The sequence below is a fragment of the Podarcis raffonei genome, chromosome 8 (genome assembly GCF_027172205.1).
Source record: "Podarcis raffonei isolate rPodRaf1 chromosome 8, rPodRaf1.pri, whole genome shotgun sequence".
Lineage (NCBI taxonomy): Eukaryota > Metazoa > Chordata > Lepidosauria > Squamata > Lacertidae > Podarcis > Podarcis raffonei.
Window position 1 is genome coordinate 32,909,283 of NC_070609.1, and position 27,735 is coordinate 32,937,017.

Sequence of the window (27,735 nt, forward strand, 5' to 3'; positions counted from 1 at the left end):
AACATTTTATTTGTCTGTTTATTTAAAGTCTGTAACCTGCTCTTGAGGCAACAGCCTCTCAGAGTGGCTAATGCATATTAAGAATAACATAATACAAAATAAAACAGGGGCAACAGGAGAAGATAATAAAAGCTGGAGTACAGTTGCCTGAGGAAATGCAAAGGAACTGAAAGGATGTCAGATCTAGTGCCAGGCAGGCTTCCCTGAAGAGAGCGTTCCAAAGTTGTGACAGGGAGGGGGGACAAGTCAGAAGGCCCTATCCTGGAACATTCCCATCCCCAATTGTGAGGGCTGGTGGATCTGAGGATACTCAATAGCCAGGCAGATGCCTGTTACTGTCTGCAGCAAAAATGCCTTCTTTTACAAAGCAGCTGGTAGTTGCACAGAACCACCTGCTGACAAGGGAGCCTCTGGCCTTTTGAGAAACTGGCTCTCTCCATCCCATAACAAAAAACCTATGCCAGGTTTCTCTGTGTGAGTCCCTGGAAACTGATGGGTTTATGCGTGTGTATCACTTGCTGAAGGATGCAGGCCTTAAAAATGCAATCAGAAGAGGGGTCAAGCAAGGCCCCTCAGCACAGAGAGAAACGGCGAGAGTTGATGTTCATGCGTGTGACGCCAATGTGCTTGAGGGGTGTGGACAAGAGGAACGCCATCTTGGGTGGGATGTTACACAGCAGGTCAGAGTCCTCTTCACAGCCCTCCAGCTCGAAGGTGGCGTCGTCCAACATCTCCTTGTGTTGGTGACAGGCTTGTTCCACCTTCAGCCGGTGGATCTGAGCACGCAGGCCCATTAGTTGCCGTGCCAACTGGTGATCCAAGGCCTGCATCTCCCGCTGGATAGAAGCAAAGGAATAACCATGAAGCCTGAGAGACAACACATACACACCCCATAAGAAAATTAAAAGAGCATGGCTGGATCAGATCAAAGGCCATGTCCTGTCCTGAGTCCTGTGGAAGTGTCTTTGAGAGGGTGGTCAGACCCTGAGGAGGAGTGTGAGGAGCTTGGGAAGTTGGGGGACCCTGGGGAAGGTAGGGTAACAGGTTCTGAACGCCAAGAGACATCTGATCTCAAGGAGGGTCTCAGTGGGTTACGGGGTGGAGATCCTCCCTCCCAAGGATGCTCAGGCAAACTCAAAAGTGCCTCCTGTCACCTCCCTCCCAAACACACTCACCACAGCTTATCCAGCCAAGGAGGTGGTTCCTCCTGTTACATAGAAGCTACGAGAAAATCGGATGTCAAATCAGCAGCCACCCTGCCTCTGTCAGCTAGGAGGCCGGCATGCACAAACCTCACTTAGCCAGCCCACTAGGAGCACCTGTTTGCTTGGGACTCCAACTGCTTGCTGTCCAGCTAAATGCTGTGCCCGCCTTGCCCTTCAATGGAAGGTGCAGGAAGTGTGCCACTCGTTGGTTCAGTGTCTATGGGCCCATCCACACTTTAGCTGAATGTGGACTGTGAACCCCTTGTTCCTCCTTTAATTATTACATGTCCATGCAGTGTTCTCCTCCAGCTACTGCTGTCCTATAATTTCTCATCCAGAGATTCCCTATGCTTTGGAAATCGAAACAGGACATCAATTTCATAGGGAATATCCAGATTTAGGGAGGAGGACAGGTGGGAAGGCAACAGTTGGAGGAGGGGGAATTAAAGGGGGTGTAAGGGGTTCACAGTCCACATACAGCTGACATCTCTACATTCACAGCAGCCGCTGTAACTCTCCAATGGCATACCCTCCAACATTTCTCTAATGAAAATAGGAATGTCCCACTCCATAATGATAATTTTATTATTTATACCCCACACATCTCACTAGGTTGCCCCAGCCACTCTGGGCAGCTTCCTACAGATGTAAAACATAATAAAACATTTAAAAAAAAACCTTCCCTATACAGTATTGCCTTCAGACAGCTTGAGGGTCGGATTACTCCATACCCTCCAACATTTCTCTGATGAAATTAGGGACATCCTAGGGAAAAGTGGGACATTCTGGGATGAAATAAGAGACCGGGATGGCTTCTCTAAATCAGGGATGTCCCTGGGAAATAGGGGCACTTGAAGGGCCTGCAATGGTTTGACTTAACCCCCAATCTTCCCTTGTCTCCTGAGGCAGATGGGTGACAACAACAACAAGTCTTAAGCCAAAAATAAACACACACAATTATTATACACTGCTGTATGGTAGGACAAGCCCTACCATGAAGCAAAATGAGCTAAGCAGCTGAAGCAAAGTGGTTAGTTTATTTGAATTATTATTGTATATTTTTACTACTAGGAAATGGGAGACACTTGTGGGATTTTCCACCTCAGGTGCCAAAATAACTTGGTGGGCTTGAATTTTAGGGACCCTGATATGTGTGTGTGTGCGCGTGTGCAATGTTTGGTGCTCTTCCTCAAAAAGCAAAATATATTGGGCTGGCCCTGATTGCTGCAGGCACTGCTCTGCCTTCTAGATACTGTAGTTTCATTTACCCGTCTACATATTCTCTATATATTCATTAACTTCCCCCTCTTCCTCCAGCAACACAGAAAGGGGTGTGTTCATTACATGGTTAAATATATGCTAGGAAATCATAACTGTCTTACAGCAGTTTAGCAAAAGCTCAAGACAAACCTAGCAAATACACTGCGTGAAATGAAAGACAATGCAGGACAGAGTTCAGTTGGTCTTCGTAAGTGTACATTGATCATTGAGTTCACCCGCTCCTCCACTACAGTGCAGCTTTGTGATGCTGGGGCTGATGAGACTTGTAGTCCCAATTATCTAGGTATCAGGTTGAGGAAGGCTGCTGTAGAGGTGGGCTAAAAGTTGTGAAAAAGGGCTACTCCAGTAACTCACTCTACAAACTTTAAGCAGAAATTTGAGACAAAACAGGTACCAAGAAACAGGGACTGTACAGGGAGCACCTACTGGTATGTACCTGGACTGTACTACTTCACTGCCTGAAGCTTTAAATACTTTAGCTAGAACTGAAAAAGACGGCCAGATGCAAGTTGGCCAGTGGAGTGAGCCATGCCATAGAAGACCACTGGGGAGGTCGTGCCAGGACGCAGCCTTTGCAAAGCTTGCGACCACCGGTGGTGGAGGTGCCTCCTCTGCCTCACTGCTCCAGACTTGCCCCTGAGGGCTGGGGCTAGTTCTTTCTGCCTGCTGCTCCGGTGCTCACATTTTCCCCAGAAAGGTTGGGAAAATACTCACCAGCTCCATCCTGAGCCACTCCAAGGCATCACCAATGGTGGGGAACCCACAAATGGTCCTCAAAGGGACGGGGGCCTGAGAGTCCTCCCCGGCCGTCTCCCCACACTGCTTTTCTGGCAGGGTCCTGAGCCCGTTCCGCCAGGAGGGGCTTTGTACGCGGGCCTTCCACTCCAGGTAGGAAGGGCGCCGGGTCTGCAGCTTCAGCTTTGCCGTCAAGGCCTTGACGCTGTCCAGGTTCTCTGCCTCCAAGTTCTCCTCCTCTTCCCCAAACTCCTTGAACCTCACCAAAGACATTGCAGAGGTGTGCAGGCAAAGGGCTTTCTTTCCAAGACAGACCGACTCCCTCAGTCACCCACTCGCTCTGTGTCATATGTGTCCGTGCATAGAGGAAAGCTGTTTATTCTTGGAACAATAAAGCCCTGGCAATAAAAGAAAGAAAGCAGGAACTTTAATTATCCAGAGGTTAATGGGAGGCCTTTTCTCTCTCTCTCTTTGGTCCTGACTTATTGTCTCCAACTGGGAGGAGACACCCTGTTCTTTGAAAGGAAGTTTCAATGACATAAAAGACAGCAAGAGTGTAAAGCCATTAATCCCAACAGCACTCCTTCCTTTCCTGACTCTTACTGTCAGCAGAGAAAAAGATATGGGTCCTCCACCCAGGTCTGAAAAGGAGCCAAGATCGAAAGGTCACTCCAGAAGATTCAAGGGCGCTTTATAGCAAATCGTGCCCTCGTTCAGCTGACATGTCAGTAAAATCAAGGTGAGATAGTGGATTAGCAACATATTCAGGCAACTACCCTCCAAAGTCTTATTGTCCCTCTGCATTGTGGCCCTCACCCAGCTTGCTTATGTTTTAATACTCCTTTTAATTACAGCATAGCACCACCTGCTGACCAGTAAGAAAATAGCCACTTGATGCACTTCAGTGCAGCATAGTGTTCACCAGTGAACTCTAGCACACTTTGAGTTACCTATACATTACAGTCATGCATCATGTGAGAACTAGCAGAGCACAGACACCACCAGTAGCAATTTCTATGTCTAGGGGAACAGAGAACATTGCCTTATTTCTGTTCGGTTCCATGCATTGGCCTCAGAAGTATAGAGGTTCTGACCCAAAGCAAGTGAGCAGAGCAAGATAGGGTGAAGTAGAGCAAGGTCCATGTTCTGGCAAGGCAAAAAGTCCAGAATTCAATAGCACCCTGGACAGCTCTATGCATGGGTCACATTGGATAAGCAAGAAAAACATAGCCAGATATTGGTCTAGCACCAGTGGACCTCTGATTGAGCTTTAAATAGGCACCGTGGGTCTCTCTGAGCTGCCAGCTCCACTCTCTGTAGGAAAAGCCTCTTTGCTTAAAGGGGCCCAGTTGGCTCCAGTGGTGTGGGGGGGAGACTGGGGTTCCTATAGGGCAGGGGTGGGGAATCATTTTTGGCCTGAGGACCACATTCCCTCTTGGCCAATCTTCTAGGGCCCATATGCCAAAGGTTGGTTGTGGTCAAAGTGAGCACAGAAACCACATCCATTCATATGCCACACAACACACACACATACAGCACAGGCACATGCATGCATATCCACAGACACACCTTCCCCAGCAATTAGGCTTAGGAAAAAGCATTCTCTGTCCAGCCCTCAAGGTCGGTGGTTTGAATCCTCGTGACAGGGTGAGCTCCCATTGCTCTGTCCCAGCTCCTGCCAACCTAGCAGTTCAAAAGCACGCCAGTGCAAGTAGATAAATAGATACTGCTGTGGCAGGAAGGTAAACGGTGTTTCCATGCGCTCTGGTTTCTGTCATGATGTTCCATTGCGCCAGGAGCAATTTAGTCATGCTGGCCACATGACCCAGAAAGCTGTCTATGGACAAACACCAGCTCCCTCGGCCTAAAAGCGAGATGAGCGCCGCAACCCCATAGTCGACTTTGACTGGACTTAACCGTCCAGAGGTGCTTTACCTTTTTTTACCTACAGGGTGAGAAGTTTTGCATTGTGCTTCCTGTTCCCAGGTTTGGTGAGGCCACTAAAATTCCAGCACCCAACAGGCATGATATGGACAGGGATGGGCTCTGAGCATGCCCACAAGTCTCTGCAGAGCCTCTGCAGAGCTCCCTTTAGTCCAGGGGTCGGCAAAGTTTACCTTGCCTGGGCTGGTTCACTCCAGCAGACATCCCTCTGTGGGTCGGATTGTGCTTGTGTGTGAGCGCCCGCGCCCACAATTTCCAGCATTTGTGTTTGCGCAGATGCGATTTCTGGCGTCGCAGAAGCGAGTCCCCGTGCTGTGCTGCACCGGTTTAGTGCAGCGTGTGGGGACTCACTGAGTGGGCAGCTCAGTTTGGGGGTGGCTCGTGGCTCGGTTAAATGACCCCCATTGGCCGCTTGTGGCCCATGGGCCTCAGGTTGCCTACCCCTGCTTTAGTCCCCTTCAGCTGGGCCATAGGGCATTTGGTCAGGTCAAGTTAAGCTGGTAGCTTATTTGCTGCTAGAGCACAGCTGCACTGCATTTAAGGTGGAACAGGAAGTCTGGACTGAAGGGACAAAGAAACGGAACAAGAAGGATGTCCTAAAGCATGGCAGAAAATGGCCAAGCAGTGTGCTGGTTCCTTCAAAATGTCCAACATTGCGCCTTCCAGATGTTTTGCACTACAACTCCCATCATGGGGCCAAAGGTAGTTGCAGTTAGGAGGACCGCTTATTGCATTGCCAAAAAGAAGGAAAGACATCACCAAAAAAAGTGTGTGTGGGGGGGTTAATTTAAAATAAAAATTATGCTTGTACGCATAAAATTTGCATATGCTGATTTACACATACTGTATATATATGCAAATCTAGAAATAATAGTTAAATTTCCATAGAAATACAGCACATCTCACCATAGTGACTTGTGTGCCTGCTCTGTCTGCTGCACTGGGGCTGTGGAGGGACAACTCTGAGCACCCGCTCTCTTTTCTTATGGCTCCTTATCTTTAAACTGGACTTGGACGAGACAGCTGTACAAACAGAGGACTGTGCCCTATAAAGGAGGACACCCGGACACCTTAGTTGGGTCCCAAACATCTGAAGGGCACTGAGTTGGCAAAGGCTGATTTAATACAAGCGTGGTTGTACACAGTCTTGCATAGGTTTGCTGCAGCTTCAGATTGATCAGAGAGGTCATTCAAGGCACCATATTGAGCACAGTTAAGTCTGCAACCTTCGCATTCTGCTAAGGAGCAAGTCTCATTGACCTCAGGGGGATTTACATCTGAATAGACATGCACTCTAACCACTACCCCACCCTGGCTCTTTAAATGGTCTTTAAATGGTCTCCTGCCTCTGTTGCCATCAGCTAAGGTTACAGCAAGCCTAAAGGCGGTGAAGTTGGGTCTGCTGCCTACAACAGATGGAACAGAGCCTTCAGGCAAGGGGGACTAGGGCATTTCAACCTCCAGCACAACATGCAAGAGACTGGAGAATGGCCAGCCTGGAAGGAAGAAACTTCAAAGGGAGAAGGCAAGTTGAAATTCATTGCATTGCAATTTCTCAAGGGGTTCCACCTTATCACTTGTAGACTGAATCGGGACAAAGGATTTTTATCACACTACCTATGCTAATTGACTCTTGGATGCCAGCAACAAGTGGTTTAAGGTCACTGTTAATGCAATTTTCACTGCTCTTTTCTGCATTTCATTTCCCTCTGACCTCACTGTTTACAGTCCCCCGCCCTCAAAATGAAGCAACCTAGGATAAGATTTTATGCAGCTGATGAAGTTTATGCCAGAATAAATTTGTTGCATTGGTCTTTAAGGTGGCACAAAGCTCTTTGTTTTTGCAGCAAGAGAATAGCCCAGCTACCCCTCGGGAGACCAGGGGCCCTATTTTCAATCTCTAATATGCTGTAGGGGATGAAATCTCAATATTGTTGCATGCTACCCCAATCTCCGAGCTGTGAGATTCCAGGTGCCTACCCAAGATTCGTGTTTCTTTGGGGGAATAAGGCACAGCGGAGACTGTGGTGTCTTTATGATATATGGTTTATTTACGCATGTATACAGCCTGAGTCTACGATGGAGGGGCTCACAGCATGGACACCCCAGGAGGGTCTTGTTTCTACCACAGCCTTGGATTCAAACAGAATCATTCTGCTCTGACCCTCTGTCCAGCTTGCTTCCTTTACTAGCTACAATCTTTCCCCCCATCTAGGTCAAATTGCAGTCCCCCAAAACTCTACTTCAGACTCTGGCTTTGTCTTCTAACTCACTAGGAACTGGAGGGGCCCCACCAACTTTGCATCTGGCACAGAGCCTTTGTCTTCTTAGTGGCCCATTACCTTTCCTTAGGTCTCTAAACAGCTCATCTCCCAGGCGATGACCTCATAAGGAAACTAGTCTGGCTTATTTATCTTTTTAACACTTTCTGGGTCCAGGGATTAAGTGTCTGGCACCCACAAGCTAATAACAATATATTTGCACAGCATGAGGGTTTTGTTTTGCTTTCTTGCAGGATAATTCAGTAGGAAAGTTAAGGCTCTGCTCCATTCCTCTCTTGTCAAAAAGCGTGGATAAAAAGATGGCTTAGCACACCAGCCTGCAGAGCTCTCTCTCTCCCCCCCCCTCCACGCTGCCAGAGTTTCACTTCCTGTGGTTCTCTGTGTATCTTCAAGCCCCATTTCCCCCACCATCTGCCTGGAGCCCATCAAGGCACCCAGGAGGGGGGGAAATATTGTGGTAGTTTAATTGCACTGCCAGTTTATCTAACGATCTTCACCCGTTAAGTCCCTTGACAGTGGAAAAAACAAATAAACGGAAAAGAAAACATCATAGCCAGGCTACCTTAAACCCAATATCCTCCCTCTCTCTCTGCTTCTCAGCCTCTCCCACACAGCTATGTGTGCAGTTCCTGTTGCATGCTCTCCTTTTTTTCCTCTCTCTTTCACAATCTAAGAGCCAGCATGCTGGAACTCCTCAGCTATTTTGAGAAGCAAAACAGCTGTTGAAAGGTTTCTCAACAGCAGCAGCAGCAGCTGCTGCCTCCTGCACCCCTCTCTGGCCATGGCACTTCCAGCAGGCCCTGCACATGCTCAGGCTCTGCATCTTGCCCCCCTGCGGTCCTCATCACTAGGGGCTTGACCCCCGACTTCTGCCAAGCAAGATCTCCTGCAGGTTCTGACAGGGCTCTGCTTCCAAATCCAGCTGTCAGGTAAGGTAAGGTAAGGGGGCCACCCACTGCAGGGAGCACTCCTTTGCTGGCTTTTTAAGATACCTGTCTAGGTATGATCCCCAGAACCTCTAGTTAAACGCTCCCAAATGGTAGGGCTGGGAAGGTGACCCTGCTGGCCAGAGGAGATGAACTGGCTAGGTGGCTCCAAGGTCTGACTTAAATTCACATAAATCCAACTAGTAGCCAAGGATCCTTTTACGGCCCTCACTTTAAAAAAATGAACACTGGCCCACCTTTCAGAGCTGTGGCTGTTCTAAGGATTGCTGTGATAAACGGTGCAGGCTTAGCTCGCATTGTGGACCCCCAGATTGAATGCAGTCCACCAGTCAGGCTGTCAACTTTTCAGCAGGGCTCTGTAGCTGTGGTTTTAACCCCAGCATATTGTACACCTGTCAGCAGGTGATGCTTATCTCCATTCTGTTAAAAGCTGCACTTCAAGCTGCTCTGAAAGGCAAAAGAACAGGCCAGGCGGCTTTTCTTTCTTGGTCAGTTGGCAACTCTACCCTTGGCCCACATATGGTGGCATGCCCAGGGATCTGGTGCACCTCTTCCTTTTACTGGCATTGCAGGAACAGGACAGGCATGCTTGGCCGCCGATCACACTTTATGGAAGCCTAATGTATGTATTGCCTTTATGTGAAGAGGAAGGTAGGAATCTGTCTTATGCAGAGTGAGACCATAGGCCCATCTTGCTCAGGATTGCCTATGATGATTGATGGGGGTTGCAGACAGGGGTCTTTCTTTCCCAGCCATCCTGAAGATACACCTAGGACCTTCTGCATGTGAAAAGCAGGCCTTGCACCTGGGCAGATTTTGTTCCAAATTTGGATATCCCATATATTGTCATTTTGGTTTCTTTTTAATGTTGAAAGCGGCTCTCACAGGAAAGCATTTTAAAAGTCAACAAAATTCCACAACATTATAAGGAAGTTAAATAAATTCATAAACACACGGAGCATTGTTAAATATTACTGTTACTTTTCCTTCCTTTCTTCCTGTGCCTTCAAAGCAGAAGCATGGCATGCAAACACATTGAGAGCAAGCCTCACTTAACACAGTAAAGATCAGGGCCCTACCTAGACATGGAGGGAACAGGCTGCCTCTGTCAGCAGATTTTGGGTGTCATGAAAGGGTAGAAAATGAATTATTAGCATTTGTCTGCCAGGGAAGGGGAAATATGACTTGTGGGATTGTCTGCTTCAGGTTTCCAAATATTCCAACCAGCCTTGAGGCCTCTTGCACCTTGAATTGGGGAGTCATTTGCTGCTTTCTTTCAGGCAGCAAAATGTCTTGTGATGGCCCAGGTAAAGGTTCAGAGAGTTGCACCCTTAGGCAGGTGTAGCCTTTCCTGTGGCTTTATCTCCACCCTGGGATGAGCTACATTTCTTAGTTTCGTTTATTTAGCACACCTTTAGCTGTGAGGGCTCTGCAGCTCTTCTGGTTTTATTTACCCTATACCTTTTTATATCACATCTCAGCCCAGATCACCTGGTTAGGAGCAAGGGAAGCAGGGAGCAATCCCTCCCACCCCCACCAAAGCCAGACTGTGCTGTTCAGGAGGAACCTTGAAGGCCAGAGCTTGAGATAAGGAAATTAAGCAGGTGATGAGGCTTTTCTCTATTGCGTAATCTCCTGTTGGGAAAGGGGTTCACATGTCACATGTTTTTGTATGGTGAGGGCTGTCAGAGAAGCACGTATCTGGACTGGGGTCGCTTTGCATGATTTTTAAGTGCCAAACAATGACTTTCAAAACAGTCTTTGGAATGTTTTAGGAATCTGTCTTTGAATTCTTGTTTCGTTTTTGGCACATTAATCCCCCGGAGGCATAGAAATTGTGAAAATGTTAGAAGCAGGCTTCTCCATTTTAGCTGAAATATCTGAGTCAGGCTTCTAGCTGAGGGACGGAGGGGAAAGGACACAGACACACCAGTTTTGCTTCCTCCTTCTTAGAAGCAATGTGTTCACCATTTTGTTTTCTTTTTGAATATACCCTTTGAGTCTTATTACTTAAGCAAATTTGCAGGGGTTCTGGAGTCAAGCTGAACAGCAACACCATGGCCTGAACTGCACCCAGACCTTCACCTGAGTAACAAGCCTTGTCTGAATTCCATGTAGATATCTGAGTACAGTGGTACCTCGAGTTACAAACACCTCAGGTTACAAATGCTTCAGGTTACAAACTCCACTAACCTGGAAGAGTTACCTCGAGTTGAGTTTGCCCCAGGATGAGAACGGAAATCGTGTGCCAGTGGCATAGCAGCAGCAAGGGACCCCATTAGTGAAAGCACGTCTCTAGTTAAGAACAGTTTCAGGCTAAGAACAGACTTCCGGATCGAATTAAGTTTGTAACTAAAGGTACCACTGTACTACCATCAACAGAGACATATGCAACAAAGCATCAGAGAGGCACCTCTATCCTTCTTTTCCTTTCGCTTCCCTTTCGCAGACTGCTGTGATGTTGCAGCCCCCTGAAAATAAGACAACACAGCGGCCAACTTTCCTCTTCTTTCCACTGCAGGGCTGCTGTGCCTTTTAAGAACAGAAATTCAGCAGCCCATACTTTTCTCATCCGTCTCCCTGCATACCAGGGGAGAGTATCACCTGCTGAATGTCTGCTTGTCACATAAGTGTCCAAATAAAACTGGCAATGGGAAGCCCTCCTGTTTCAAACCAATAGTTCTTATCTTGCGCTTCTTTCTCAAGCTGGGAAGGTGTCCCTTTTGCTGAGTTCTAGCTTACTGCTGTCAATCTGTTTTGGTTATTTTATACAACGACTATAATCCCTTCCAGGTGTGGGAATGTTCAGGGATGCAGGAGAGGATATATTGTTTAATTATATCCTTTCCAACTTGTGTTAACAAGTTCTACAATTTAGCAGAGTAACATTCCCCTTTTTAAACTTGCACAGCGGATAGCGTTTGCCAGGCTTCTATAAACCTCTAAAATAAGTTTCCTGGTAAATACCCCTTTATTCCCTCATAAAAAGATAGACACGACACAGTCTTGTATAAAAGTATATAAAATAGTTTACTCACATTCTGTTCACAAATGGATCCCAGAAGGCAGACTTATGTTACAAAATATGTACACCTGGAATCTATCCCATGAAGAGATAGCCCCTTTGTCCTCTCTTGGCTGGAAGCATCTTAGAGAGCATCTTAGGCTAAGCAGATGTTGCTTCTTCGACAAATGGAGTCAGAGAGATAGATGGCGGCCTCCGCTGAAATATTTTGTTACCTGCACAGGTAAGGCCATGCCCACATCTAGTCCCATGCAGAGGAAGTCTGTCCCAGCCCAGAAAGAAATAGGAAGTTCCGACTGGCTAGTCCAGACATCCTCTTTTTATGTCCACTCTAGGGATGTTGTATTTGACTGCTCTGTGTTTCACATCCCACACCAGACGACCCATTTAGTCCTCATTCATCCTGATCAAAAACAGCCTTCCCCAACCAGGTGCTATTCGGATGTTTTTGACTACAACTCCCATCAGCCCCATACCAAAACTTTTGATCAGTGTGCATAATCTGTATGTTAGGCAGAAATGCTGAGAATTTGTGTCACATAACTGTATCTGGTCTTCTAAATGCTGTTCTGACTCACCTGCATCCGTCATATCTGTCTGCTCCTCCAACAGGTTCCGCTGGAAGGCCTTTTCTCTTCTACAGCCAGGTCCACAGGACTTTCTGGAGCAAAACAGACACATTTGCTGTCTGGGCCCAGCCTCTCCCTACCATGGAGTTTGCAGAGTTGATCAAGACCACCAAAGTGGACCATGTGGTGCTATCACGTCCAGGACTCCCGTCTGTCAAAGGGACACTTTGCATCACCAGTCACCACCTCCTTCTATCTTCCCAGCCAGGGGGAAACGAGGAACAGGGCCAGATTGAGCTGTGGCTTCTTATTCGCAATGTGGACGCCATTGAGAAAAGGTGACTGTCTCTCCCACATCATACCTCCCCTACCCCCAGCCCCAGCATCACTCGACCTGTTAAGAATCACTGCGGCTCCATATGCATGAAATCAAAATGCTGTTGCTTTGCTCCCCGGGTTGTGAACTAACCAAACTAAGCCTTACAGAACCTGAGCAAATCAGAACCCCTTCTATTCCCCCACACCAAGAACAACTTGCAAAGGAGCTGCAGTTTTTAAGAGAAGCATTGCTGAGCCTAAACCTGAGCCCAGATCGAGGTCTTGCAAAGTGACCTCAGTGCAAAATATTAGCAAATGATGCAAAGCTCTGGGGAAGGCTGTAGCTCAATGGCAGGACATTTGCTTGGTGTGCAGAAGGTCCCAGGTTCAGTTCCCAAAGGACATCTTCAGGCAGGGATGGGATAGACTCCCTGCCTGAAACCCTGCTGCCAATCGGTGTAGACAATACTGAGTTAGACATACCAATGGTCTGACTCGGTGTAAGGCTGCTTTTTATATTCCTATGTTGTTCCTATTGTGCCCACCTCAGGCTAGTGTCCTGGTTCATGAAGTCACACACCAATAGAAGCACAGAATTGTATAGTTGTAAGGGACCACAGGGGTCATCTAGTCCAACCCCCACAATGCAGGACTATTTTCCCCAACCTGGGACTTGAACCCAAAACCCTGAGATTAAGAGTCTCATGCTGCACCAGCTGAGCTATCCTATTGTGCTTAGCAGTACTATCAGAAGAAAGTGCTTTAGGAACATGGGGAATAAAATCTTCCTCTTCTATAATACTGAATTACTCCTTTCCTCTGCTCCAAGGTCCAGTTGCCACCTTTTACCCTGGCTGTGCTCCGCTGCTCTTTTAACAGCAGCCTAATGTGTGTACACTGAGCATGTGCTGTTTGAACCAAGTGCTGGGAAAGAGCCTTGCCTCCCTAATATATTCATCTCAGGCCGCTGTGAAAGGCCGAAGAGCAGGGCTGGGAGAGAAAGGCTGGTAACCCTGTTGGGATGGCAAAAAAATGTTGGGCCAAATGACCCCCAAATGACCCCCACATTTGGCTCCTTGTCAGATGATGATCAAACCAGCAACCGCCACCCAGACCACCAGCCTCTTGCATGCACCTGTGGCACAATGCTAACCTCTCCTCTTTCCTTCCTGTGACTCCCCAGCGTTCAGAATCTAAGTTGGTATCAAAGCGCCCGGACTAACGGCTCCCCCCCAGAAACCAGGTTCGCCTTTTAACTCCATTTCAAGCTGCAAGGCATGGCCACAGCTTAGAGGCTTAGTGTTTTTCTCCTCCTCAGCTTGCGTTGCTTGCCAAACTGGTGTGGGGCCTGAAGCAGTCCTGGGCTCCACATTTCCAGAAGACCCGCCTCATGCCTGGAAGATGCCTGCCATTATTTTCTTGAACCCTGTTTGTACAGGGAGAAATACGCACAAGTTATCCTGCCCTTGATTTCTGCACCTACAGTCAGGGCAGAGGGGGAGAGGGTGGATTGTGCCAAGTAGGTGATAGCCCAGGAAGGCATAATCTGAAGCAGAGCTCCCCAGAGCTCAGCCTCAGGAAATGTGGAAGAATCACAATGTGTCTCTGAGCATGTGCAGTGTGCCCATCCCTCACCTCTAAGTATCCACAGCCCCACCCGTTCTCACCACCTGAGTTATTTAATGCTGATTTTATTTATTTTTAAAATTATTTTATTTCATTTATTTTTATTTTTATAATATTTTTTATTAAGGATTTTCTTGTTTTATAGAAGTGTAGTGATTTTATTTCATTTATGTTACTGTTTTGGGGGGACACGGGGCGGGCAGGTGTGGAGGACTCCCTGGTCCTGAAAGGGGTAACTGTGCCCCTGAAGGACCAGGTGCGCAGCCTGGGAGTCATTTTGGACTCTCAGCTGTCCATGGAGCCGCAGGTCAATTCTGTGTCCAGGGCAGCTGTCTACCAGCTCCATCTGGTACGCAGGCTGAGACACTACCTGCCTCGCCAGAGTGGTACATGCTCTGGTTATCTCCTGCTTGGGCTACTGCAATTCACTCTAAGTGGGGCTACCTTTGCAGGTGACCTGGAAACTGCAACTAATCCAGAATGTGGCAGCTAGACTGCTGACTGGGAGTGGCCGCTGAGACCATATAACACCGGTCCTGAAAGACCTACATTGGCTCCCAGTATGTTTCCGAGCGCAATTCGAAGTGCTTGTGCTGACCCTTAAAGCCCTAAATAGCCTCAGTCCAGTATACCTGAAGGAGCGTCTCCACCCCTGTCGTTCTGCCCGGAAACTGAGGTCCAGCTCCGAGGGCCTTCTGGTGGTTCCAGCACTGTGAGGTTACAGGGAACCAGGCAGAGGGCCTTCTCAGTAGTGGCGCCCGCTATGTGAAACGCCCTCCCCTCAGGTGTCAAGGAAATAAACAACTAGCTGACTTTTAGAAGACATCTGAAGGCAGCTGCCGAGAGTGGCTGAGGAAACCCAGCCAGATGGGCAGGGTATAAATAAAAATTATTATTATTATTATTATTATTAATTTTAACACTGATTTTAACATTGTATTTTGCTGTAACCTGCCCTGGGACCCTGTGGAGAAGGGTGGGCAAGAACTTGTAGTAGTAGCAATAATAATAATAATAATAATGATGATGATGATGATGATGATGATGATGATGATGGAGGCTACCTCAATTAGAGGAGAATCCTTCCATCTGCAGACAGCATAGGAGGTTGCCTTATCCTGAGTCATACAGCTGCTCCATTTAGCTCAGTATTGTTTAGGACAGCCCACATGCCACGCTCCAGTTGCTGTTGGCTTAATATACATTCGAAAAGACATTTCTGCTCTTTGAGCCAGTTCTCCCGCCTCTGCTTTGCTTTCTGTCGCTCCCAGCAGGCTGCTCATGTGACTTCCTGCCCCTCTCAAACCGAGAGTGTGTGGCTGCTTGGGATTGTGGCCAAAGGCCTCCACACCCACCATGCTCATTGCTGCTGCCTCTTCTGCTGCAGAGAAGTTCGGGGGGGGGGGAGGAAAGTGTCTCTGGATCTTCCCCTATTTACTGCCCTTTTATTTCATTTCCCCCTGCAGGCTTGCAAACGCTTCGGGCACCATCACGCTCAAATGCAAAGACTTGAAAATTCTGCAGCTGGAGATTCCTGGGATGGAGGAGTGTCTTAATATCGCCAGCTCCATTGAGGTGAACAACATGCCCATCCCATGTAGCTTTATCTGAACTCGGATGTAGATAAATGCCCTCTGAACATGTGCAGAGTGCCTGTCATTGCCATAGTCAGCCCACAAATTCCTTGGAAAAAGGTAGCAGGGATGGTCCCTGCACCCCCTCTATAGCTGTCAACTTCCCCCCTTTTTTAAGGGAAATTCCCTTATTCCGAATAGGATTCCTCACAAGAAAAGGGAAAAGTTGACAACTATGACCCCCTCCAATGGTAAATTAAATTACCTTGGCCTTTGAGGGAAGGAAAAGCACTTTGTAGCAGCTCAAAATGACAACTAGAGCATAGGATGAGTAACTCAGGTTTCCCTTATCTCCCCCAAATCATAACAGGAAGGCAAAGACATAACTTAAATTCTGGTTCTATTAAAAAAAAAATATCTGTGAGTTTGGAGGGTCCAAGTTGAGCCTGTGAGTGTCAGTACCTGAATCTAGACTGCTATGGTGGCCCGCAGCCAGCATTCCTGACCTGGGGTTGCTAGCTTGAGTGGCCTACTCTCTCGACCAGCCGAAGGGGGCAGGAGGCTTTGCTAGACCAGACCTACCCCCTCCAGAAAAGCAGATCTCGCTGGTGCATGTGTATGCCTTCTTCAACCAGGTGCTCTCCAGATGTTTTGGACTACAACTCCCATTGACCCCTGCTAACACAGTGATTGTATTTGTAGCCAGAAATATCTGGAAGTGCTGACTTGGGCTGACCAGTCATTCAAAACATCTGCAGGGCCCTAGGCACACACACACACACACAGTCCCAGTGCACATGTCACTGTAAACCATGGTTAATGGTTAGTCATGCATGCACTAAGCTGGGCTGTTTGCACTTCCCCAGGCACACTTGGGAGAAACAAATGATCCCTGGCTTAGCGTAGTTTCAGTCCCAAACTATAACTAGTAATCCAAGAACAAACCATTTCACTGTCAAATAGCTCTTACCACTTATAATAAACTACTCTCTTCTTGTAATTTGGATCCTTTGTTTCAGATCCTTCCCTCTGGAGCAGCAGAAAACAAGCTTGCTGCTACATCTTCCATAGGACAGCCCTTCAGATATTTGAAGATACCGTATTTTTTCATGTCTAACACGCCCCTGTCTATAACACAACCCCCTATTTTGGGGGACTCAAAGTTAAGAAAATGGGGGGGGGAGATTAACCAGAATTGTTGAGCTTTTTGGGGGGAGAAGTTGCTCAGAGTTGTTGATTTTTTTGGGGGGGGGATGCCCACATTTGTTTAGCTTGGGAGGGGTGGTGGGAGATTGCTGGAAATTACTCACCATAATGACTGGTGCAGACGATAGCACACATCGCAGAAGCCAACTGTCGCCTCCCGGTTGCCGCTAGCAGCAGCAAATCGTATTCACGATTGGCGCACCAGCAGCCAATCAACAGCAGCCCTTGACACAGCCAACAAACAGCCGCAGCTACAACCAATTGCCCATCAGCCCTCAGCACTACCCATGTATAAGACGACCCCAAATTTTTAACATGGTTTTGGGGTAAAAAAAAAACCTCTAGTCTTATACACGGAAAAATACGGTATTTGACAACCTCTCAGTTGTCTCTTCTGCAGGCTAAACATACCCAACTCCCACAGATTAGGGATCAGCAACTGCTTGCCCTCTGCCCAAAATCCTGCCTCATGAACAATACATGGAGCCAACCCAAAAAGGGAAAAGAGAAACCAAGGCAATGGGATTTGTCTGAAGGCTATTCTGCCCAGGGTTGGGAGAAGTGACTTGCCCCCCACTATTCTCTGTCTCCTTTGTCTCCCTGGGTCTCTGGTGAGGCCAGTTGCCGACCAGCATGCAGCTACAACTATCTTCTACCCCCCCCCCCCAGGAAGCAAAAACTAATGAAGTGCTGCAGTATTGCCAATCAACACAAATTACCCGTCTTTGTAACAGCAACTTTTATTTATTGGATTTCTTCCAAGGAACTCAGCCCACAACCTGTTTTATTCCCAGAACATATGAGAAGCTCCAGGTCACTGACTCATGGCCACACGTCAGAACTGGAACCCAGGTTCAGTCTGATGCTGTGACCACAAAGGACCCCGTTGATAGGAAAGAGGAAAACTTGCACCTCCCAGGCACATACCTGAGTTGCTCCCATGCAGGCGGCAGGGGGGGCAGCTTTGCCTTACAAACACTGGCCTTAGAACATGGGTAGGCAAACTAAGGCCCGGGAGCCGGATCTGGCCCAGTCACCTTCTAAATCCGGCCCGTGGATGGTCCGGGAATCAGCATGTTTTTACATGAGTAGAATGTGTCCTTTTATTTAAAATGCATCTCTGGGTTAATTGTGGGGCATAGGAATTCGTTCATTATTATTTTTTTCAAAATATAGCCCAGCCCCCCACAAGGTCTGAGGGACAATGGACAGGTCCCCTGCTGAAAAAGTTTGCTGACCCCTGCCTTAGAAACACCCAGAAGTGACTGGGGGGTGTTGCAAGACTGGCTGCAGGAGGGGCTGGCTTGCATCCCGCAGGCAGCACAGAAAGGCTCTCTGGCTCTTTGGCAAGAGTTGCTGCTGGCCTGTTTATTTGTTCGTCACTAACCCGCTAGCAAAGGCAGCCTCTGTTCACCTCGGGATTTCCTTGTTGGAAGGCAAACAATACGGAGAAGTGGAAAAGCATGAAAAAGATCCAAGTTATTTTTCCACATCAGGCACCATTAACCCTTCCAGAGGGATGTCCCTGAGCAGCAAGGCAGCGATGGCAGGAAAGGTCATCACTTCCCCAGGATCCAGTTCTGAGAAGCCAGAGCTGCGCATGCAGTACTATTCAGAATGTCATGTGAGATGCACTCAAGGCCACCAGTGCTGCCTTGACTGGCCAACGACATATAGTTGTGTGGCTGGGCAATGCAAAACACTAACACCCAGACACACACCCCAGTATTATTATTTTGCAGTATCTCCCTCTCTGGCTTCTGAGATGCTTGCCCATATGGTTCCAGGCATCTCTTTGCAGCCATAAGGACTATAATATCTTCTTCTTTTTTAGAGTAAAAGCTGGCACCCTGATGCATCAGCCCAGCCTTGCTCTATCGGTAACAGCACTGAACAGAAAAAGGGTGGGGAAATAGCCCACAAAATAAGGAGAGGGTGCTTTGGTGCAGGAGAACACACACATCCATCTGACAATTTTACCTGCACAAACTCCTGGCTGCTGCAACTCATGAAGCTCAAGGCTTTCAAATTATTATTATTTCTAAAATTTATATACCGCTTGATTGTTTAGAAACCCTCAAAGCGGTTTACAAAAATAATTCTAGACACTGGAGATGTTTTAAGTCTATGCCGCTCCCTCTTCCCCATGGTTGGCAGAGCCAGAGCCCCTTAAGCAGGTTGTTTAGGTAAGTTGCCGGGAGTGGGGGGCTGCCGGTTCAAAAATACACAGTTGGTCTCGGCCAGCCTTCACCAACCCGGTGCCATTTACATGTTTTGGACTACAACTCCCATGAGCCTCATGCTGGCTGGGGCCGATGGCAGCTGCAATCTGAAACATTTGGAGGCCCCCAGACTGGTGAAGCCTAGGTGTGGGGAAAGCTCTGGGGATGATCCACCACCCTTGTTCTCTTGCAGGCCCTCTCCTCCGTGGAGTCGGTGATGATGACGTACCCCTTCTTCTACAGACCCCAGAACATGAAGCTGGAAGACGGGTGGGGGCTGCACCGCCTTGAGGAATTCTACCAGCAAATAGCTGCAGATGTGAGTCACGAGGGTCTGTGGTTTTGCAGAGGCAAAGAAAAGCAGGGGTGGTGGCTGAGGGGGGCAACTTTCCTCCCCTCCATGTCCAAAGGAGCAGCACCCCTTCACTCCCTGCCAGCCTTGCAGTTAGTGTGGACCACAAGCCATATTGCCCAGAGCAGAGCAGGAGTCTGCCGCAGAAGACAAGCCACTCCACCACCATGTGCATGCGTGCACACACACACCATTCACCCGGGCACCCATCAAAATGTCTTGTCTTCCCCTAGGGCAGGGCAAGCAATCCCACCCGATAGCCATCTCTTGACCCTGAACTGCCTCGTCCCCATATCCCATAAAGGGTGGTGTGGTGGGACATTTAGTCCCTGGAGGGGACACCCAACTGGATGACAGCATCAAAAGAAATAGTATTCTACTTGCCACTGGACTTGACAATTTCCAGATAAAATTTCCTCTTTTTTTTCAAATTTCATTTTCATTTTACACTTGAAACAATAACATTTCAAATAAAAGAAACAGACAACTAATATTGACTCCGCTTCACCACCACCCCTTCCATGGTGCATTTTATTACTTTCTTTTCCATTACTTAATTCTAATTTCTCCCTATATCTTATTTTCTACTTGACACTGGACTTGACAATTTCCAAATAAAACTTCCATTTCAAAAAATGACCAACTATATAGAATCTACCTTAAAAATTGTATATAATCATTTATTTTATCTACATATGACTAAACCCCTGATTAAATGTAACATTTTTTTAAAGGCTGCTATTATAACAAGGGTTCCTCCAACTTAACTGCCCTGATCCTTTCCTTTGGCCTGAAGTTTCCTTGCAGTTTAAAGAAAACCGCACCACACACACACACACACACACCAACCTGCCACTGTGGGGGTTGGTGGACACACACCAAAGACAATGGGGAGGCTGAGGGAGGAGCTCAGTGCCAAACAATTGGGCTGCTTCTGGCTGAATGAGAGCAGTTCCAGACCTCTGCCTTACAGGCTACGAGAAACAATCTGACGTTGACCCACTTCCCAGACAGGTGCCTGGAGGCTCAGCTATGTCAATGAGGATTTTGGGGCCTGCTCCAGCTACCCGCCTGTTGTCATCGTGCCAACCAAAGTGGAGGAGGGAGCCCTGAGAGAGAGTGCCCGCTTCCGTCAGGGGGGACGATTCCCCATCCTCAGCTATTACCACAAAAAGAATGGGACAGTGAGTCCACCTTCATTTCCAGTGTCTCTTTCCTGCACCCGTCTTCCCACAGACAACCCACTCCTAGTCTCCTGTGTTATTCTGCGGTGGTGAGTGGTGGTGACGGAGCTTCAGAAAACAAGCTTGCCTGTTTTGTCTGAAGCTGAGCAAGTTATGGGGGGGGGGAAGCATGTCACTTATTTGGTAAATTAGTAAGGCAAGAAATGGTGCAATGTGAACTTGCATAACTGATGCACAGTTGTTATCTGTCGTGCAGTTACATTAGGAAGCTCCCTTGGCATGAGCCAGACCACTGGTCCACTAGTGAAAATAGTCCTCTGCTCAATTATGGTCTGGGAAAGAACACAGGAAGGGAGCCTGATGCAAAGTCTAGCCAGCTCAGCACCTCTCTGGGGTTTCAGACAGGGGTGCCCTTTCCCAGCCCCATCAGAGGACTGAACCTGGACCTTTTGCATGAAAGCAAAAAGACTATCCTCTTTAAAAAGATACTATGGCATTTGAAAAGGTTCAGAAAAGGGCAACCCAAATGATCAAGGAGGGGATGGAGAGCCTGCCTTGTGGAGAAAGGTTGCAGCGGGTGGGACTTTTCAGTAAGAGGCAACACGATAGGAATTTATATAATTCTGCATGGTAGGGAGAAAGTGGGAAGAGAAAAACTCCCCCCCCCCCATAACACAAGAACTTGCAAAGTTGAATGTGAGAAGATTCAGGACAGATAAAAGAAACTGCTGCAAGCAGCTATGGAGCTATGGAACACATTCCCCCAGGAGGCACTGAGGGCCACCAACTTGGCTGGGCAAATTCATGGAGGTCATGGCTATCAATGGCTACTAGCCGTCATGGCTGTGCTCTGCCTCCACAGCTTCTAAATAGCAGTTCCTGGAAACCGCAGAAGGGGAAAGAGCGCTCTTGTGGTTGGGTCCTGCTTGTGGGTTTCTCGTTGGGGCAGCTGGTCAGCCACTGTGAGAACAAGATGCCAGGCTAGATGGGCCAACGGGCTCTTCTTCTGCACTTTATTACTGAGCTAGAGCGGCCCCTGTTGCAAAGGATATTATTATCATTATTATTATTACCTCATGAAATTTATACACCACTTGATTGTAAAAGCAAAACAAAATCAGAGTCGTTTACAAAAAATAAAATAAAATCATCAATGAGAAAAATTAACAGCAATAATTTAAGACTTTCAGAAAGCTAAAACAGCAATAGACTAAAACCAGATGAGAAAGGATTGACTCCCTTGGCCCCTATGGCAGCGTTCCTGCGGGGATTTGCAACGGCCACCGCAGGGCGAGAGAGCAGAAAAGAACTGCTCTGGTGCCGCCACAGAAGCCCCCTCGCCCCCACCATCCTTTTCATGTTGCTTTGGCAGGTGATGCTCCGCAGCAGCCAACCGCTGGTGGGGCCCAACCGGAAGCGCTGCCAGAAGGATGAACTGCTGCTGCACGCTGTGCTGGCAGGGGGGGACCGTGGCTTCGTCCTGGAGACCAGGTCAGCGCAGGCAGCCAAGCAGGCAAGGATGCTGGGGGGAGGCACAGAGCACCGGAGCGCCTATCCTGGTTGGAAGAGATTTCACCGACCTCTGGAGAGGTGAGCATGCCCTCTGGGCCCCAGAAATGAAATGGGGCAGTAGTTAATCAGAGCTCAACCGTCTAGCTCAGTGGGTGGCTTTGGGCTGGTGACCGTCTCTCTGTCTAACCCACCTCCCAGGGTGGTTGTGTGGATAAAACAGGGAAGGGGGAACCACATTTGTATAAACTCCCTGAAGGAAAAGTGGGGTATGAATGTGAGAAATAAAATAATGAGCAGGGCATACCAGGACACAAATGGAATGAAAAACCGATTTTGAAAGAAAAGTCGATTTTAAAAGAAAAAGTCCAAGAGAAGGGAAGAGATGGATGTTCTTCTTAAAGCGCAAAGGAGAATAAGCAGAGCTGGGTGTGGTCTGTGCTTGTGGCTCTGTCTACTTTGCAGGCATCACCTGGTTTACAGGTAATTTCTTCTGCTGAGTTAGCACAGGAAATATCACTCTGATGATGGTTCTGGGATCAAATTACATTTCTCTAGATCCCAGACTATTTTCTTTTTTTATTCTTCATATCAACAATTTTAAAAATACAATTTCAACAGTACCTACCCCCTCAAAGCTCGCATCTATAACCGAACAAGTTAATAGCTCAAAAAGTAAAAGGCGGCTCTGTTGGTCCTTAATTCTCCTCCTGTCTCAAATTCACAAAAAAAACCTGATTGCCATTTGCTCCGATTCAGCAGCAGAGCACAGGTTTTCCTGAGGAAAGTGCAGGGACAAAAAAAAACAATACTCAGACATGGAGCTTTAAAAACACGGCAAAAAAGGAAGTAGGGATGAGCAGAGGCATCCATCCTCCGATTGTGGAAGGAGAATGTAGCTTTCATGGCTAGTAGCCACTGAATGGCTTATCCCCCACATATTGACCAAGTCTCCTTCTCTCTCTCTCTTTGCTGCTTCCCTGCCAACCCCCCCCCCCAGGGGTCGTCCCCTCCAAGAGAGTTTCATCAAGCTGGTGGAGGCTTGCAATGACCCATCCCACAGCATGGACCGCTGGCTGAGCAAGCTTGAAGCCTCCAAATGGCTGTACCACGTCAAGGAAGCCTTGAGCACCGCCTGCCTTGTGGCCCAGTGCATGGACAGGTACTGATGCAGGCGGGGAGACCCAGACACCTCCCTCTCCCCCATCCTCTGCAGCAGGCTGAGGCAACAGGGGCTCAGGTGAACTCTGCAGAGGCAGGCGGAGAATAGACTAGAAAGGGGGATTAGAAAGGAGGGCTGAGAAGATGGGAGGAAAAGTCCCTTGAGCAGGGCCACATTTCTGTTGGGCTGGGCAGGGTGGTGCCAAGCTACTGGGCATTCTGTGGCTTGCTTACAGGGAGGAGGCCTGCGTCCTGGTGCATGGAGCCGAAGGAACGGATACGACCTTGCTGGTGACAGCCCTTGCCCAGGTCATCCTGGATCCCAACTGCAGGACACTCACCGGGTTCCAGGGGCTGCTGGAACGGGAGTGGATACAGGTACCTGCGCTGGGTGGGGCTTCAAGTGCCAGGGCTCAGTCTGAAGGGTGCCCTGCATCTTCAGATCCTATGGGATTATCCTCCGCACACCCTTTATCTCTGGCTTTACGTACTGACTCTCGTTATAAACCAGCCTTTTCCACAGAGGATAAGGATACCATTAGCTCCTAATTGTGAAGGCTATACGGTACCCTTGAGCAGATCTTTCTATATGGTGGATCTTTGCCAGGTCAGTCTACAACTCCCATCAGCTCCAGAGAGCATGGCTGTGTGATGCTGGGATTGATGAGAACTGGGAGTTGTAGTCTAAAATTATCTGGCGTCCACCAGATTGGTGAAGGCTGCTAAAAGCCATTCAAGCAAGCCTGTGTGCTAGAGGTATGTGTGGCCATCACACACGTGTACATTCATGTGTGCATGTGATTGTGCATGCACACAGGAGGCCATAAGGACTAGCAACCCCCTTTTTATGTTCCCACCTGCCCACTGCTCCTTGCTCCTCCTCTCCTCCCAGGCTGGCCATCCGTTCTGCCTCCGCTGTGCCCACTCTGCCTACTCCCACGTCCGTCTCAAGCATGAGGCGCCCACCTTCCTCCTCTTCCTTGACTGCGTCTGGCAGCTGGGGCGCCAGTTTCCCTTATCACTGGAGTTCAACGAGGGCTTCCTCTTGGCGCTCTTTGAGCACAGCTACGCGTCTCCCTACGGCACCTTCCTGTGCAACAACGAGAAAGAAAGGTGAGGCAAAAGTTGGGAGAGCGATACTGAGACTATAGGCAAAGAGGCTTGGCAGCGGAGTGGGCATCAAACAGCTTGGCCAGGTCTTCAAAATGTCATCCAATGATTTGAACTGGGTCTTTGCGCTTTCATAGGCAGCTGCCCTATAGAGTCAGATCATTGGCTCATCTAACTCAGTCCTCTCCACACCAGAGGCGGGGAACTGGATCCAGCCAGCCAACCAGATCCTTAAATCTCCAACATGCCCATGGACAGGATCCCAGTGATTGTCAGGGCTTCAAACCATAGAGCTGAGAGCTGATGGTTGGTTTCCTGTGCCCTGGGCTTTGCTGGCCTACAAGCCCCCCTTTGGCCCAGTGGCATCCTTATTTTTATAGGGGCAGGTGGGCAAGGCTTGGTTGAAATGGCCACACAGGCCAAATGGGGGAGGCCTGGCAGGCCTACTCTAACTGACAGCAGCTTGCCACGGATTCAGGCAGGGGTCTTGCCCAGCTGTGCCTTGAGATGCCATTGACTGAACAGTAAACCGTCTGCCACTAAGCTATGGCCCCGCACTGCCAGAAGGTATAGAGGTATAGAGGCTGCCAGAAGGTATAGAGGTGTCCTCCTGAACTGCGACTCCTCCAATCTAATGGCAGTCAGGGCTAGGGGAAAAATTGATGGCAACAGCTCAAGTGTTCACAGCAAGCTCACACAATCAAAAGGCCATGGGACATTCCAATGCAACTCTTGCATTGTTACTGGCTCTTATAAATTACAGCGCCACATGGTGGAGGTGAAGAGCAGGAAAGGCAGCACTTCTGCACCATGGTAGGTGCCCCTAAAAACTAGCCCCGTGCAGGTTGAGTGATTATATAAATCCACACACACACAAACACAAATGCAGAGGCTGGTGCCCCTGCTTGCATTGTTCCCCAACCCCACCTACACCTCTGCCAACCACTCCAGCCCCATCCTTCCCTTTACATCTCACCCAAACCCCCATCCTCACACAGCTCCTGTGTCCCACCACCCCTGCTTTATTCAAACCTCTGCTGTTGTTAAAAACCACCATTTTTAAACCTGCCTATTCTTCTGCTCCCCTCTCCCATCATGCAAAACCAGGTTTGTAGTGTGGAACTACAAATCCTCTAATGGAGACTTTGTGGTGACACCCTTACATTTATATGTGTATAGGAGAGAGCGACAGACAAAGAGAACACACACACACACACTAATTTCACAGGGAAATGTCACCATCAGGTGAGAAATTGCCACCGTGCTTTCATGGTTACTCGTTCTTACGGATGCAACCCCCATGTGGTGAAACAGAGATGCAGCCACAAGATGGGAGGGGCACCCAAAAGCTACAAGTACAAAACAGCTTACGCACATCCGATTGCGGTTGCTCACATCAGCCCTCTCTATTGTCAAGATCTCAGGATTCATTGTCATTGTAGATCTCAGGATAGGATTGGGGAACTCGCGGCAATCTTTCATTCTCTATCACTGGCCACATTGGCTGTTGGTGGGCACTACAAGGTCTCCCTCCTTGCCCTAACAGGAGTGCTCAAGTTTCTGGTTCAGACCCTCCCAGCCAGCCAGACCCTCCCTCCAGGGTTCCCCTCCTACCCCCAAGCTGCAGGCTAGTTCAACATGTGCAGCACCTGTGTATTTTATTATTAAGCACTTCTCCACATTCTAGCATAGCCTTTACCAACCAGGTTTCTTCCAGAGATTGGTGAAGACTGTTCTAGCTCAGACCTACCCCGCAAGAGGAACTAAAATGTCACCATCTCCCCCTGCAGGAAGCTCTGTGAAGTGAAGGAGAAGACGCACTCACTCTGGCCCTGGCTGAACAGCAAAGGGGAGGAGTTCCTGAATCTGCTCTATGCACACAACCCCTTGGTTATCTGGCCATCCGTGGAGCCGCAGAGTTTGCTACTCTGGCAAGGTAGGATCGATAAGCCCATTCTCTCTCAAAATAGGGACATCAAGTTGCTTTATTTGGACTCTGTAACCAAACCCAAGCCCCCCACCATATCAGAACAGAATTATGAGAGGAATTCAATATAGCACTAAAACAAATGTTTCATCAGCACAAGCGTTTCCGGTTACATGATGGAAAAGCCTCCTCTCTCCTTCCCCCAACTTGCTTTGAAGCATGGAGGGAGTAGAGGAAGGCCCACTGCACTAGCAGGAACCCAGTGCTGGCAGTCTTCTTGAGGACTTGAAACTTTATTTTTTTTAAAAAAAACCATTGTTTTGTGTGGACAACTTTGTATTGCTAATTTCCATTACAAACATTTTAAAATGGGGGGGGGGGGTTCCTTTTAAAGAAACCTTAGTTAACTTTAGCAATTTCTCTTTTACATTGGGGTTTCAAAGAACATTTCGTTTTAGTCCTTTGCAATTGTGGTGCAATCAAATTGTCAGTTTAACCTTTTATTGCATAATTTCACTGACTGATTCAGATTATGCTACAACATGCCCATTTGGGATATCCAAATACCTTTCCTATTCCTTCAGCTGCGGCATTTTACTCGATATTCCTCTTCCAGACTATTACTGTTATGGTGATACTGCTACCATCCCAATCACAGCAAGAGCCCAGAGTAGAAGGGGAGTAGAAGAGGAAATATCTTTAATTACTACTTTTTCAACCTGCTGTATATGGGGATATAGATATTAATCTAACAGTTTCCTACAGGCTTATTCCTCCGCTGGGTCCGCTCATCCCACCATCTAGATGACGCATGGGGAGAAATTCAGAAAATAATGAAGTCCACACAGGAAGACTGAGCGGGATGGCACCAAAGCAGACTGCAGCACAAGCCAATTCAAAAGCAGAAACCAAAGAACTGGGTAGGAAAAGATCAGCCACAGCCTGGTTTCTGCTGTGCTGGAAACCAGCAAGCACAGAGCTATCAAGGAGAGTAAATGGTGCTAAAGTCTGACAATTAAAAGACACTTCATGTTGGACTACACAAGTTGCCAGATCTTTGTGTAGTCCAATTATCCAGGCTTCTCATCAAGGAAATAATCCTGTGCTTAGAGAAAGTTTGGCAAGTGGGCAAAGAGTTTGGTGGGGTTTTCTCCAGAATATGATCTTAAAAACTGAAACTAGGAAGTTTCCCCCAGAATCACAACTTAGTTGAATATGTCCTTCTACAGAATCAGGCCATCCAGCCCAGGGCCATCTCCCCTAGCTTTCCCTTCCAAGTGGTTTTCCAGACTTGTGATTCCCCTCTGCCCTAGGGAGCACAGCCATGCTGGTTGAGGCTAATGAGAGTTGTGAGTCCAAAACATCAGTTTGGGGAAAGCTTGATCTACTCCAACTGGGAGCAAGTCTCCAGCAGAGCAAGAGCTTTCCCTCACCTTCCTCCCAAGGGCCCCTTTTTTAAACCAGGAAATGCCATGGGGAATTGAACCTTGGCCCTTCTGCATGCAAGGCATTTGCTGGGCCACTTGGTCCAACAAGAGAATAACAGCATTTATGCCTT

At 48.1% G+C, this 27,735-nt stretch overlaps 2 protein-coding genes across 9 annotated transcripts; one reads left to right on the plus strand and one right to left on the minus strand.

Annotated features, from left to right (window-relative positions):
- FAM167B (family with sequence similarity 167 member B) lies at nucleotides 1-16,876 on the minus strand. 6 transcript variants are annotated; one of them, XM_053398995.1, is made up of 5 exons: nucleotides 16,817-16,842; nucleotides 11,998-12,080; nucleotides 8,631-8,841; nucleotides 3,201-3,619; nucleotides 1-836 (listed from the first exon to the last, which is right to left on the minus strand). In XM_053398995.1, the coding sequence occupies exons 4-5, from the start codon at nucleotides 3,492-3,494 to the stop codon at nucleotides 573-575; spliced, it is 558 nt and encodes a 185-aa protein (XP_053254970.1). In that variant the 5' UTR covers nucleotides 3,495-3,619; nucleotides 8,631-8,841; nucleotides 11,998-12,080; nucleotides 16,817-16,842; the 3' UTR covers nucleotides 1-572. The 6 variants fall into 6 exon arrangements, with proteins under 6 accessions (XP_053254970.1, XP_053254971.1, XP_053254973.1 ...); XM_053398996.1 differs by lacking the exon at nucleotides 16,817-16,842 and adding an exon at nucleotides 6,072-6,211 and having other exon boundaries at nucleotides 11,998-12,105; XM_053398998.1 differs by lacking the exons at nucleotides 8,631-8,841; nucleotides 16,817-16,842 and adding an exon at nucleotides 11,433-11,634 and having other exon boundaries at nucleotides 11,998-12,072.
- On the plus strand, nucleotides 11,848-27,174 carry LOC128418874 (myotubularin-related protein 9-like). 3 transcript variants are annotated; one of them, XM_053398990.1, is made up of 11 exons: nucleotides 11,848-12,326; nucleotides 13,490-13,549; nucleotides 15,399-15,507; nucleotides 19,128-19,253; nucleotides 20,297-20,470; nucleotides 21,843-22,060; nucleotides 22,980-23,141; nucleotides 23,377-23,518; nucleotides 24,033-24,253; nucleotides 26,041-26,186; nucleotides 26,943-27,174. In XM_053398990.1, exons 1-11 carry the CDS (start codon nucleotides 11,926-11,928, stop codon nucleotides 27,032-27,034), a joined length of 1,851 nt encoding a protein of 616 aa, XP_053254965.1. In that variant the 5' UTR covers nucleotides 11,848-11,925; the 3' UTR covers nucleotides 27,035-27,174. The 3 variants fall into 3 exon arrangements, with proteins under 3 accessions (XP_053254965.1, XP_053254967.1, XP_053254966.1); XM_053398992.1 differs by lacking the exon at nucleotides 20,297-20,470; XM_053398991.1 differs by lacking the exon at nucleotides 13,490-13,549.
- The last annotated feature ends 561 nt before the right edge of the window (nucleotides 27,175-27,735 follow it).